The following is a 13,040-nucleotide window of genomic DNA, read 5'->3' as shown; positions in this document are numbered from 1 at the left end:
TTTGGTGGATGCATAATGGTTATGTAGTCAGTTTTCGAAATTTTGCCTAAAATGATGATCACCTCCGATTTTTTCGTGAAAAACAAAATTTTAATATTGTTGTTTGTACTCGTTGCGTAGCTCTCTTAAAAAGATTTCCAACGATATAAAATTTGTAAAATTCCAAGGCGCGGATTTGTAAAATTAATTGTGGGCCTGAAAATGAAAATATTTTTTTTTTTGGGTCTCCCCCTAAATTTCCCTTGCGAATAATACTGCCGTCTGAATGCAACTCCGTACCTGAGTTTTCCAATTAGTTACTGGGCCCATTATACAAACGCCTACTAACTCCCAACTATGAGCCCAAACGCTCATTTCCCATGTTTTATTTCGATTTTCCAATAACGTTCACAGAGAGGTTCGAAACTTTGCTTCTTTGGTTATTGCTCCAATGCCAAACCACTGCCCCACGTCTCAATTGTTGCATACCAGTGTGAGTATTACATATATATAGTGTAAAATTGAGAAATCATACCACCTCCCTACCAAACTCGTATAAAAATACGTTTAATTATTATTTAGTATACGCCCAATTTTGTGTGCCGAACTCATATTTCAAAAACGAATTATACACGTACATATGCCGTTCCGTTCTATAGCTGAACCACGAACTATTGACCGTATTTTTGACCGAATTTGATCATTAGGAATCTGAATAATACACGTACGTTTGTCGTTCCGTATGTTTGTTGTTCTACGAATTTCTAACTAGGGTCACACCCTAGTGTCCATATATATGTTGAGGTGCATACCTACATAATAAACAAACGCAGCCAAGTAATTACAACAACTCATCTCTCTCTTCAATCTTCAAACTTCCCACTTCCCACTTACTCTCTTTCTTTCTCTTTCTTCGTTCTCCCGTAAAATCCTAGTTACGAAAAACATGTCGAATTTCAGATCTGAAAATTCGTCTTCATCAGTAAGCAGTGAAAGAATAGCAGTTATTCGGAAAGATCACAATGTTAAGGTACATATCATATTCTTTGATTCTTTTTTTTTTTTTCAATTTATAGGTTCTTGTCCTGTGTCTAAAATTAGATTTTGGATAATATCAATCTAATTTTTGTGCAGGTTGTCATTCGAATACGTCCTCTTAGTAATTCTGAAATATCAATCGAAGGCCTAAACAAATGTGTTAGGAAGGATAATACTCATACAATTACTTGGACAGGGCACCCAGATTCTCGTTATACATTTGATCTTGTTGCAGATGAGAATGTCACCCAGGTAGGCTTTGTCCTATTATTGATGATTATTGTGTTTTCCTGTCATAGTGTATGGATCTCAATATTACTATATTGTAACAGGAAAATCTGTTCAATGTGGCTGGATTGCCAATGGTTGAGAATTGTCTAGGAGGTTACAACAGTTGCATCTTTGCATATGGACAAGTGAGTTATTAAATTGCTGCACAAATAAGTGGTTTAAGTGGTTCTATGTTTATTTTCTCTACTTGTTAGAGTTTATAATAATCAAACCTTAATTGTTTGGTGATTAGTTTTGTTGAGCATTCATACTTCTCTTCATAGATTGTACTCTAAAGGTTTAACAAAATTTTCTTTACAGACTGGGAGTGGGAAGACATATACAATGATGGGAGACATTGATGGAGGAGTCCAAGGTATGACACCGAGAGTTTTTGAGCACTTGTTCACAAGAATCCAAAAGGTATGAGTTATTCTTCTAAACTTGTAACATATGAAATTGAAAAATCTATTCCACCTTTTAAGTTTTTTGCTAAGTGTTTCAAGTTCTATCTTCAGTGGTTTTTATAATTGTGTTGGATTTTGTTTCGTAGGATGAAGAGGCTCGCAAAGATGAAAAGTTGATATTTACTTGCAAGTGCTCATATTTGCAGATATACAAAGAGCAGATTTTAGATCTTTTAGACCCATCAACAACTAATTTACATGTAATAAACAATAACTTGCTTGTATGCATATTTTTTCCATCGACCATATCTCTCCACATCATACTTGTGTATTTGTTTGTGCTCTTCAATAGAACACTACTTAGAATTCTTTTAATATCTTATGCTTTTAACTCTTTCAGCTGAATTTTTTAAGGAATGACGAGACTCTAAATTTGTTCCATCATCTTTCATGTACGAATTTAATTTCATTTTTTCTATTTTAATTGAAATTTTGGTTTATCTTCTTTCAGATTAGAGAACATTGTAAGAAAGGTGTTTATGTGGAGAATCTGAAGGAGATGGAAGTTACTTGTGCACGGGATGTTATTCAACTCCTCGCTAAGGTATATAACAACCTTCTTTTTGTTCTACAGTAGACAGTTGTTACATGATTATATGCCGGCCGGGTTGGAGATTAGTTACTGGTTTATGCATTGCACCCCAGCATTTCTAATGTACCTTCATTCAGCTTGATTATCCTGCTGATATAATGTTTTAAGCATTTCATGAGTGTTTAAAAATAACATACATTGTATTATCCGTTGCTAATGGTCGAAGCATTGGCTGAGCAGTGAGTAATTAAGAATGATTATGCTCATGTTTCCAGCGAACAAATAACAGAAAGGTGGCTCCCACAGAGATGAACGATAAAAATAGTCGTTCTCATAGTGTTTTCACATGTATAATTGAGAGTAAGGTGGGTGTATGTTACCAACAACAACAAGTAAAGCTTACATATTTTTGGGGTTTATTTTATAATCATATGATATGAACGTTTTTCGTTTTTTTATCCAGTGGGAGGTTCAAGGTGTTACTCACCATCGATTTGCACGGCTTAATCTTGTGGATTTGGCTGGTTCAAAGAGGTAATACCCGTATAAAATTCCATAACCAATATTAAGAGGATATCTATTTGGAAAATTAAAAATTTTTCTCTCTATATCTTTTTGATCATAAAGGCATGGTTAAATTGTAGGCAAAAGAGATCTGGTGCTCAAGGTGAACGCCTAAAAGAAACCTCAAATATCAACAAGTCGCTTTCGACCTTGGGGTTTGTACCATTGCCAAATGTCAAGTGGTTTTACCTTATGTAGACGTGTCTGTGCATTTGGAAGAAGTTCTAATTGAGTTTGTTTGGTGGCCTGCAGTAAAGTAATTATGAATCTAGTAAGCATCTCTCGTGGAAAGTCAGTTCACGTCAACTACCGTGATTCGAGGCTCACATATTTGATTCAGGTAGATAATCCATTAAAAATGCTAATGTTGTTTCCACTAGATGTATCTTATCACTATTATATACCGTGCAAGTGTACCCTTGCTACTATCATTGAAATTCTTAATTTCTTATTTTCTTGGTGACATAAGATTGAGGTTCCGACAGAAAGTGTGAGTAAGTTAAAATACTTACAATATCCTCGATTGTTGCACGAAAAAGAAACAAATATCCTTGACTGTATTGTTGCGGCAGGACATGTGAAAATGTTTGTAAATATCAATGCCACTTTTGTCCAGGACTCACTTGATGGGAATTTAAAAACAACAATGATTGCTAATATAAGTCCTGCTAATTGGTCAGTGATTCATCTAAACCGTTATTTTTTCTTTTGTTAATTTCTCCAAGTGTATTTGTATTTACAATTACCTTACCTCGACGTTCTTAGTTTATTCTTTTTATCTTCTCCGGTTTTGCGCAGTAACTCACTGGAGACTCGGGACACTCTGAAATTTGCACAACGTGCTAAATTTATCAAGAACAATGTATGTGTGATTCGCTTTTCCGCTTGTGCATCTACCCCCCTCATGTTGTGTAATTGTTTACTTGAAGAGATAAAATGATTCATTATATCCAGATTCAACAACTCAAGGTTTTGATTACATCCCCTTTCCTTATTTAAGTACTGGATTGCTATGATATCTATTGGGTGCCAGATTAATAGTTCACCAAAACTTCTGGCTTAATTAATATGAACGTTTCAAAATTACATTTTCTAGCATTTGATCATCCTAAATGGCCTTCCTGTTGCGATTATATATTTCATGTATACATTGGATCATATCAAAAACTTCGACAGTGACCTTTCACTTATTTAGTTTACCAAATTTATCGTTCTTTCTTACGTCCTATTGTTAACTTAAGATATTGTAGCTCATTTCTGATTTTGGTTTACATACAGAAAGAGGTGCACCAACTTCGGGGTTTGGTTATAGGAGGAATTGAGAACCAGGAAGTTGATTTTCCTAGTCTCTCCTTTTCCGGGTCTCCAGGCTCCTTTAAGTGGGAAGGATTGCAGGGACCATTTAGTCCACTAACGTGTGATAGAAAGAAGCCCGATGTATGGGTTCAACCACTCTTAAATTTGTTGGTGCTGCCTTATCCCCTAAAATATTAATATCTGGTTAATATGTTACAGAATAAGGAGTTTGAAGCTGCTCTGGTTGGGGCCTTCAGGAGGGAAAAGGAGAAACAAATAGCAATGCAGTCACTGGCTGCTGAAAATCAGGCAGCAATGCAATTGGTGAGAGAGCTGACTTCATATCTTGCATGATAAAATCTAGCTTGTTAATTTCTTTTTTCAGGAAATTGTTGCTGAAAGATTTAGGCTCCATCTACTTTGAACAGGTCAAACGAAGTGAAGACAAGATACATAATCTGGAAATGCTGCTTCAGTCTCGTGAGGCCGGAATCAAAAGGTTGGAGGCAGTTGCATCTGGGAAGATGTTAGCTGAGGTGCATTTCTTACTGGAAAAGGAGGAAAACCTGAGAGAGATAGAGGTTCTCTGTCACCAGGTGGATAGTAACCTTGAAACGACCAGATTTGAGATGGAAAATCTACATTTGAAAGAAGAAATCCGAAGGCATGTGTTTCTTTCTTCCGTTCAATCTTAGTTTATTTATTTTAACACTTCAAATTGTGACTTCGTGCACTAAAAACTATGCTAGTTAGTCTAGTATAATCAGCCTACAATTGTATTTTATCGATTGCAAAAAGAAATAAAATCTCTGTTAGGTTAGAATGGAAAAAGAAATTTCGAGGAGACGTTTCTTAGATAACACACATGCACTGTTATGCAAGTCTATTAGAATTCGTTTGAACTTGAGCATTCTTCTCAATTTAATTGAAATCATTGATTGAATCTGTGACGGATCTTCTTATCTCGGTGTTGAACATTTGATATTCCAGATTACGGGTTTTTTCTAAGGAGGGAGAGCGCGAGATGATGAGTGAAGAAATAATGATACTACACAGTAAGGTATTCGATGGGTCAGAATTGATTTTTGTCATTAGTTTGTATACCCTTCATTTTTATTTATTCCACTCTTTGTGCTTATATCATGTATAAATTGTAGTTGCTAGAAGCATTAGATTGGAAGCGTATGCATGAATCTGAATCTTCGATGGATCAGGTGAACATCATGCTTCTTTTGATGTTTTAAAGCATTTTGGATTAAACGATTTTATTTAGTTAACTGAAATTCTGAATTTGTTTCTTCGTTCATCCTGCGGTTCTTCTATGAGTACGGAGAATGAATTCCTTCGTATTCTGGTGATTTTCAACTATTTTTGGCTTGTTTAGCTGGTTTCAAGTTTGTTTATACTTTAAATCAATTTCAATAACATATTGCTGAATTTTCTTGATTTTGCAGAGCAAAGTTGAAACACTTCAGAAGAAACTAGATTCATGCCTTGAAGTCCTAGAGAATTATTTCCTTCGTATTCAGGTGATTTTGCAGAGCAAAGTTGAAACATTTCTTGGTGCTAAATTCCCTTAAATAACTTTACCATTTACAACTTCTAGATGCGAAGATGTTGAATGTGTAAATTTGTGAATCTACCTTGCAGACAGATTGATGATTTAGTAGGAGTCCTAGAGACTGAAAAAAGAAGAGCTAGTAATATGGGGGAAGAAGCTAGAAAAAATCAGATGGAGCTTAAAACCATGGTTGACGCAATATCAGCTGCAAGTGATCGAGAAGCTAAAGCTTATGAAATGGCAAGTACCCTGGCGAAGGAGAATGAAGAACTTCGTATCCAGGTGATTTTCAACTACTACTTTTGGCTTGTTTATCCGGTTTCAAATCAATTTCAATAACATATTTCTGAATTTTATTAATTTTGCAGGCTACTCAAAGCTAGCGAGAAGCTGTAACACTGCAGAAGAATCTAGATTCCTGGCTTCAAGAAAAAGAAAATTTGCAGAGGTTCTTGTTTTATTTTTCTCTTTCAAACTTATTTCCTTCGCAGATTATTGAAGCTCTTTCGCGATATCCCTTAGCTACTCTAACATAGTATGAAACTCTTTTGAAACCTTGCAGACAGGTTGATGAACAAGTTAACAGGGCTGAGAAAACTGAAGATAACACGATTGACCTTGCTTCTCAACCTGAGGAAGAAATAGATTCAGGATCAACTCCAACTACAAGAATCTACCTTGAATGGAAATCATATGAGATTAAATTGTTGAAGACGCGTGATAAAAACTTTGTGAAGGATGGAAAGATACAGTGGCAAAAGATTTTGGCGATGGGGGGTTCCAGGTAGGTCGGACCAAAAAACAACTGCAGAGCGAATGGCAGTGACTCATTAGTGCTGAAAAGAGGTTGGGTAGCAGAAGTGGAAATTTGAGGAAGCCTCAAGGGCGGCGGCGTAAAGGGGGGGTAAAGCCATAAAAGAAGGATTAGGGGAAGTTTTGGGTAATAAGTGGAAAATCTGTTACCAGTAGTTCTGCCTCAGCTATTTCTTCAACAAGTTCAGTCTTGGGACATAGTGATAAGTTCAATTTTTCAATGGTGCTTCAATTTTATCAACTGGTGTTGCTTTTACTTCATCGAATTATGTTACATTCATCACTATTGTACTGGTACAATTACTGTTGTAGTTGTTTCTTCTACAAAATTTATAACTCTGTTTACTGCAGCTGGCTACTTCTGATGCTATTTCATACTACTGCTGGGCTTGTTGCTGCAGTATTCATTGTTCTTTTGATTTTACTCTCTTGACTGTTATTTAAGGGAGTGATTATTATTTTCAGTTTGGGTATCTTTACTGTTCTTTTCTCTTCAAACTGTTTCAGCCTCTACCTGTAACGTTTGAGAGGGGTGTATTAGGATAGTCTAGTCAGTCAGTTGACTATTGTCATTGTAATGCAGTCTGTGCAAGTTATGTGTCTTCTATAAATACCTATCTCATGTATTCTTAACAAACATCTAATAATATACCTGTTGTAAGCTTTCTACTGATTTCTCATAGATTACCATGGATCTGTCAGACAAGATGGAACAGAATAAAGGAACTTCTTTTAAGGATTCAATTTGTACATAGCCTAAGAGAAATAAATTTCTCAGCTAATTCTCTTGCTCCATCTCCTCCGAGTTTCAATATTCTTCGAACTAGGGCATATAACTTTTGTGGAAATATTTTGTTTCAGTACTTCTTGATTTTGATCTAAAGGAGCTAGGCTCAAAATTGTCAGTTCAGGAATATCTGGATAAGCATTTGCTTTCTCGTAAAATTGAAGATGCTGTAAATGCTGCTGTTAGAGCTAAGGCTCCAGACCCTGTATTGTTCATCGTAAGTCATTTTAGCCCTAACTATTCACTAATCTTCATCATTATTTATCTGAGATTTTTTTATTTTTTTTGACTTGATGTCTTTTTGATAATTTTTAAGAATTCTGTTTACTCGAATCATACGAGGAAAGCAGTCCGTTGTGTGATCACGAATATTAAAGCTAGGAAAATCCTCGATAGCAAAGGGGTTCCCACTGTAGAAGTCGACCTTTACACGAATAAAGGGATGTTTAGAGCTGCATCTCCGAGCGGAACTTCTTCTGGAATGTAGGTTTTGGCAATGTTCTCTAGTAATTAGAAAGTACATTTGTTTTTAGATATTTGTGAGGATTCTTATCTACATATGTTAATCTCAGGTATGAGGCTCTTGAGTTACGTGATGGTGACAATGGGAAATATCTTGGAAAAGGTGTTAGCAGAGCTGTTAAAAATATCAACGAGAAGGTCTCTGAATCTCTAGTTGGAAAGGATCCAACACAGCAGTCCCAAATTGACCAGGCTATGATAGACTTGGACAAGACTGAAAATAAGGTATGAGAGTTTACTTTGTACTCGGGTATCTTGTACATCAAAAGATTTTGATATTTAAGTTGTGGGAAACTATACTTAACAAGAAATATAGTGGTGGAGATTGTCGACAATAGCTTCTTGCCCACACTTAGCAGCTCTAGGATACAAATGTTTTTTTACTCGGTCAATAAAATATATTAAAAAAGCAAAAACCAGGTCCTAGGCCTAATAGAAGCTATCCAAGAGGCCACCTTCTAAACAAGCCTATTTAAAACGGAAATAAACCTAGTATACAAATGAAAGGATGATTTTGGTGAGGATTGTCTCCAATATATTGAGATCTCTTCAGGAAATTCCTGTGCCATATGTATGGTTTTGTTGAGGATTGTCTTCAATTTTATTAAGATCTCTTCAGGAAATACTTGTGCCATATGTAAACTCCAGCTAGTCGCAACTAGGAAATTGATTACATCAGCAGCCTTTTCATGCTTTAAAGAAGAGTTTTGTGAAATAAGGAGTAACATAGTCTTGTCGGGTGAAAGGCTTAGAGATTCAAAAGATTGAAAACATTGATTTGATAGAATGAATTAAGAATGATCTAAGTAAGTGTAAATGATATAATGTCGTAGGTTTTACCTTACACCACGTTGACAACAACCTTGTATCACTGTGAATGGTTAAGCACCGAACCTTGCTTTTAGTATTTTTCTTGCAGGGTGAACTTGGCGCAAATGCTATACTAGCCGTTTCAATTGCTGCTTGTAAAGCTGGTGCTGCCGAGAAGGAGGCATGAGTGCTACCATAACATTATCTCATTTCTACTCAGTTTTGAGAATAAAATGCTTATTATAAGAGCTTTCATATGGTCCATCGCAGGTCCCACTTTACAAGCACATAGCAGATATCTCTGGTAAAACCAGCGTCGTTCTTCATGTCCATGCCTTCACAGTTATTAGTGGTGGAAAACACGCGGGAAATAATTTGTCCATCCAAGTATGCTCTATATAGATTCATGTTACAAAACCTTTGTTTATCTGTTAATATCTGCTCAAAATATATCATAAATACGTTGAATTTGATGTGAAAATTGGGGCCATCAGAAATTCTAGTGAGACGATTTTGAGCATCTAGGCTAGCTATGAGATGAGAAATTCCGGTTTACATAATGCAATATATACTAAGGTTCATCCTTCAGACTTACACCCACCAGTCAATTGCATCAAATTGTGTCAGTGCGACTCCGCATAAGTTCTCGGTTCATGAATATACATTTGAAACAATGATATTTAAATTTCACTAAACTTTAATCGAATCAAATTTTTATCTTCAGTATATCTAATTCCATTACCTCTCATCTCGTGAGAGAGAAAAGCCTTTTCGAGGTTGGTGATAGATGTAGTATGCCTAGTTGTTCGGTTTACTTCTCAACACCCTTTTGATAGATGATTGTGTAGATATAATATCGGGTTAGATTGGTTGATAGCTCTTATAATATTTTAAGTTCACATCTTTCTTGCTTGTACCTCTTAATTTGCATTGTCATGGTATCACTTTTAAGTCTCAAGTAACACGACAAGCTTTCATTTGCTTATAAGAGATATACATAAAAATAGGGTCGTTTGGATCTCGAATAAGAATGTAACAGTGAGCTCTTATATTGTTATAAAGTTTGGAATCTTTGGATCTCGAATAAGAATGTAACAATGAGCTCTTATATTGTTATAAAATGGAATTACCTCTTACCTCTAGGGCATGCATTAGCAAATGAATTATTTAGTGGCTAAACATAACCCCTGAATTTGTGGTTTTTATCTGGTTACTATTTCAGTTATAACATCATAGACATAGTTACTCCCAGATTCTAGTTTTCCCTGAATTTCGTTCGATTTGAATTGACAATTGAAATACAATCAGGAAATCATGATTCTTCCTGTTGGTGCAAACTCATTTGAAGAGGCAGTGCAAATGGGCTCCGAGACATATCATCATCTAAAGGTAATTTCTCTAAAATATGTGTGTCTTTGTTATTTATATTATGTATTGCGTTGCTTGAGAGTTTTGATAGCTAATGTATGTTGGCCTGTATATTTGATGATACAAATAACTTTTCTAGGTATTGCATTAGTCGGCGCCTGTTTATTTATATTATTTGTGTATTGTTAAATTGCCTGTAATACTAAGATTTGCTCATATGAGTTGTATCCTTTTTTTTTTTTTGTGTGTGGTTAGATCTATTCAAGTTGGTAAAGGTCACATCTTTCCGATGAACTAAGAAGTATCACATCTCTGATTCCCATATCACCAAAGTGTAATGTTGTTATATTTTATACCAAATAAAGTTAATGCTCCATAACATTTAAGTTATTGTTCGTAAGTAATTTTCAAACATCTTCCCTTCTTTTTTAAGCTACAGGATGACCTTTTGGTGCTACTTCACTGAATCCTTCAGTTATTGTTATAAGTTGAATCAAGTAACTGTTGGTTGGATCTTCACCTAGTTTCAAGAATCTGAATCCCAGGAATAACCTTCTTGTCCTGTCCCCTACTTGTCATGAATTCTCCATGCAGTGTCTATGGATGACTTACAACTTTCCCTTATAAATGAAGTTTAATAGTCGTTTGTGATTAGTAATTCAATGGGGTCTCTCTCTTAGAAACCTCTTCATGATAGGCAACATAGTACATGAAAGGTTGGGGGTTATTAGGTGCCATATTGCATAGTGCAGGTACCATCCTGATGAGGGTACTTATTTTCGGTTCAGTGCAGCACATTGTCACGAAAGGTTGGGGGTTATTAAGTGCCATATTGCATAACGCAGGTACTGAAGTACCATCCTGATGAAGGCACTTATTTTCAGTTCAGTGGAGCACATTGTCACGAACTATCTTTTTTTACGCTGAATGTGTCATATGCTTTTTCTTTCTTCAACTCATGCGTCCTGCTTATTAGATAATTCTAATCCAATCTCAATCAGAGCAGGATATTATCATCGAAAAGTACGGAAGAAATGGATGCAATGTCGGTGAAGATGGTGGATTTGCTCCAAATATCTCAAGGTAAGATGTGTTAAAACTTGCTGCGCGTGGAAGATAATTTATGGTGATGATTTAGTTGCTGCGATTTTTGTTCTGCCAGTTTCACTGAAGGCTTGGATCTCGTCAAGCAGGAAATTGACAGAACAGGTTATAGTGAGCGAATTAAGATAGCCATGGATGTTGCGGCTACTGATTTTTTCATAGGTGAGTATTAATTCTTTTCCAATTGCAATTGATACTGCTAACGTAAAAGCATTTGACTATATGTTATTTTTTAACTGAAGAAAAAAGATGTGTTAATTCTTAGGTACAAAGTATGATTTAGACTACAAATCTCCCAATAAATCGGGGCAGAATTTCAAGACAACAGAAGATATGGCCGAGCTGTATACAAAACTCTGCAAAGGTAGTGCTTTCTTGGTTCTGCTGAAGTTTGGGTTACTCTGTTATTTTTATAGAGTTCTATCATCCTAAAATTGTTCATTGTTCTTTTATTTGTTTGTTTTTGCCAGTTTACCCAATTGTGTCTATTGAGGATCTGTTTGACAAGGATGACTGGGAACATACAAAGTTATTTACAAGCCTTGGGATATGACAGGTCTGTTATCTTTCTGTTGGAGATCATAAGTTACAGTAAAATATTTCTACATAACATGTCCGTTCCTTGCAGGCAAGCACCATTTGATATCTCATCTAGGGAATCACCAACAGAACTTATACAATATCTACAGAGGAGTCCATTTATTAGATCTAACTCTGCCCTTAGTATAATCACACCTGTGGTATTGATATTTGGTGCAAATGAGTATCTTTATTTGACCAGTCACTTACTGATGTTTATCAATGATAATCTCTAATTGAAATTTCATTTAGAACATTGTCATATAGTATATGTAGTTGGCCTACCGCTAACAGATACAGATTGTGGTTTGTCTTGCCTTTTTGCCATATTCTGGCCAAGTTTGGTCGATGACATCATCATCTTTCATGATTTCCTTTCATAGAACTGTATCATGCAAAGTAAAAGCAAAGACAACTTTACAGAATTATTTTTCCAGGTTGCTGGAGATGACTTGTTGATGTCAAACCCGAAACGTACTGAGAAAGCAATAGATGAATTCACTTGCAATGCACTCGTTTTGAAGGAATTCTTACTGATTCTCTTCCTTCTCTTTTCCAAATTTGGTTGTAAATAAGTCCATCTGTAGTGTATCCAAGTCCATCAACCTTATTTTTTATTTTTTAGTGTTTTGGCTTCTGAAATTCCTCTAGTTGCTTGTTCTCTGTCTGATAATCCCTACGAGTAAATGCTTCTAACCGTAGACGGTAGAAAACGTATCCTATATGGGGAAAAAAAGAAAGAAAAGAGGAACAGTCATTTTTTATGCATAATGATCAGTGCATGTTACTTTTTGCAATGGCCATGTGACCTTGAGGAACAGGGCATTGAAAGTTGTATTTTCAGTGTCTTGTAAAACTGGATTGTATTGGCATCCGCGCTACTAGTACCATATATTCTTACAATTTTACTGTGGGAGGAAACATGTGAATCAGATTGGAACTGTTATTGAAGCCATTGAAGCTGTGAAGCTAGCTAAGGATGCCAACTAGGGATTAGCAACTTCCCATAGATGTGGGGAGACTGAAGATTCCTTCATAGTTGATTTAGCTGTTGGCCTGTCCACTGGTCAGATTAAAGCAGGTGCACCTATCCGGGGTGAACGGCTTTCAAAATATAACCAGGTTCACTTTCTTTCTTCTGATATACTTGCATCCCTTCTCAGTTATCAGCAGCTCCTCCTGGTTTACATCTATTTTTCCTGATTCAAAACGAACACAAAAGAAACTGGTTTTTGAATGATCATAATTGAATTCCCGACCTTCCTATTATTATTTTTCCAGTTGCTTCAGATAGAAGAAGAGCTGGGTGATCAAGCAGTTTACGCTGGAGAAAATTGGAGAGTCCAATGA

The 13,040-nt window shown here is 35.8% G+C and overlaps 1 protein-coding gene and 1 pseudogene across 1 annotated transcript; both read left to right on the top strand.

The window, feature by feature from the left end:
• The first annotated feature begins 619 nt into the window (after positions 1-619).
• LOC113295193 (kinesin-like protein KIN-12E) lies at positions 620-7,066 on the top strand. Its single transcript, XM_026543544.1, has 24 exons — positions 620-659; positions 915-1,009; positions 1,114-1,269; positions 1,350-1,433; positions 1,609-1,710; positions 1,841-1,954; positions 2,206-2,298; positions 2,562-2,651; positions 2,750-2,820; positions 2,931-3,005; positions 3,103-3,190; positions 3,467-3,525; positions 3,649-3,737; positions 3,782-3,819; positions 4,129-4,287; positions 4,366-4,470; positions 4,575-4,810; positions 5,137-5,206; positions 5,304-5,360; positions 5,601-5,675; positions 5,801-5,989; positions 6,274-6,491; positions 6,833-6,920; positions 7,028-7,066. Exons 1-24 carry the CDS (start codon positions 620-622, stop codon positions 7,064-7,066), a joined length of 2,430 nt encoding a protein of 809 aa, XP_026399329.1.
• Positions 7,067-7,209: 143 nt separating this feature from the next.
• Positions 7,210-13,040, top strand: LOC113295192 (annotated as a pseudogene).

Source organism: Papaver somniferum, chromosome 7 (genome assembly GCF_003573695.1).
Source record: "Papaver somniferum cultivar HN1 chromosome 7, ASM357369v1, whole genome shotgun sequence".
In the NCBI taxonomy this organism is placed as follows: Eukaryota; Viridiplantae; Streptophyta; class Magnoliopsida; order Ranunculales; family Papaveraceae; genus Papaver; species Papaver somniferum.
Note: the sequence above shows the minus strand (reverse complement) of the source record. Positions and strands in the feature narration are given on the sequence as shown.

Bases quoted from the DNA above. Each gene is read 5' to 3' on its own strand.
- LOC113295193 (XM_026543544.1), top strand. From the start codon at position 620: ATGCCGTTCCGTTCTATAGCTGAACCACGAACTATTGACC. The intron at 3,820-4,128 runs GTTTTGATTACA...GTTTACATACAG, and splicing joins TCCAGATTCAACAACTCAAG to AAAGAGGTGCACCAACTTCG. The intron at 5,361-5,600 runs GTGAACATCATG...TTGATTTTGCAG, and splicing joins CTGAATCTTCGATGGATCAG to AGCAAAGTTGAAACACTTCA.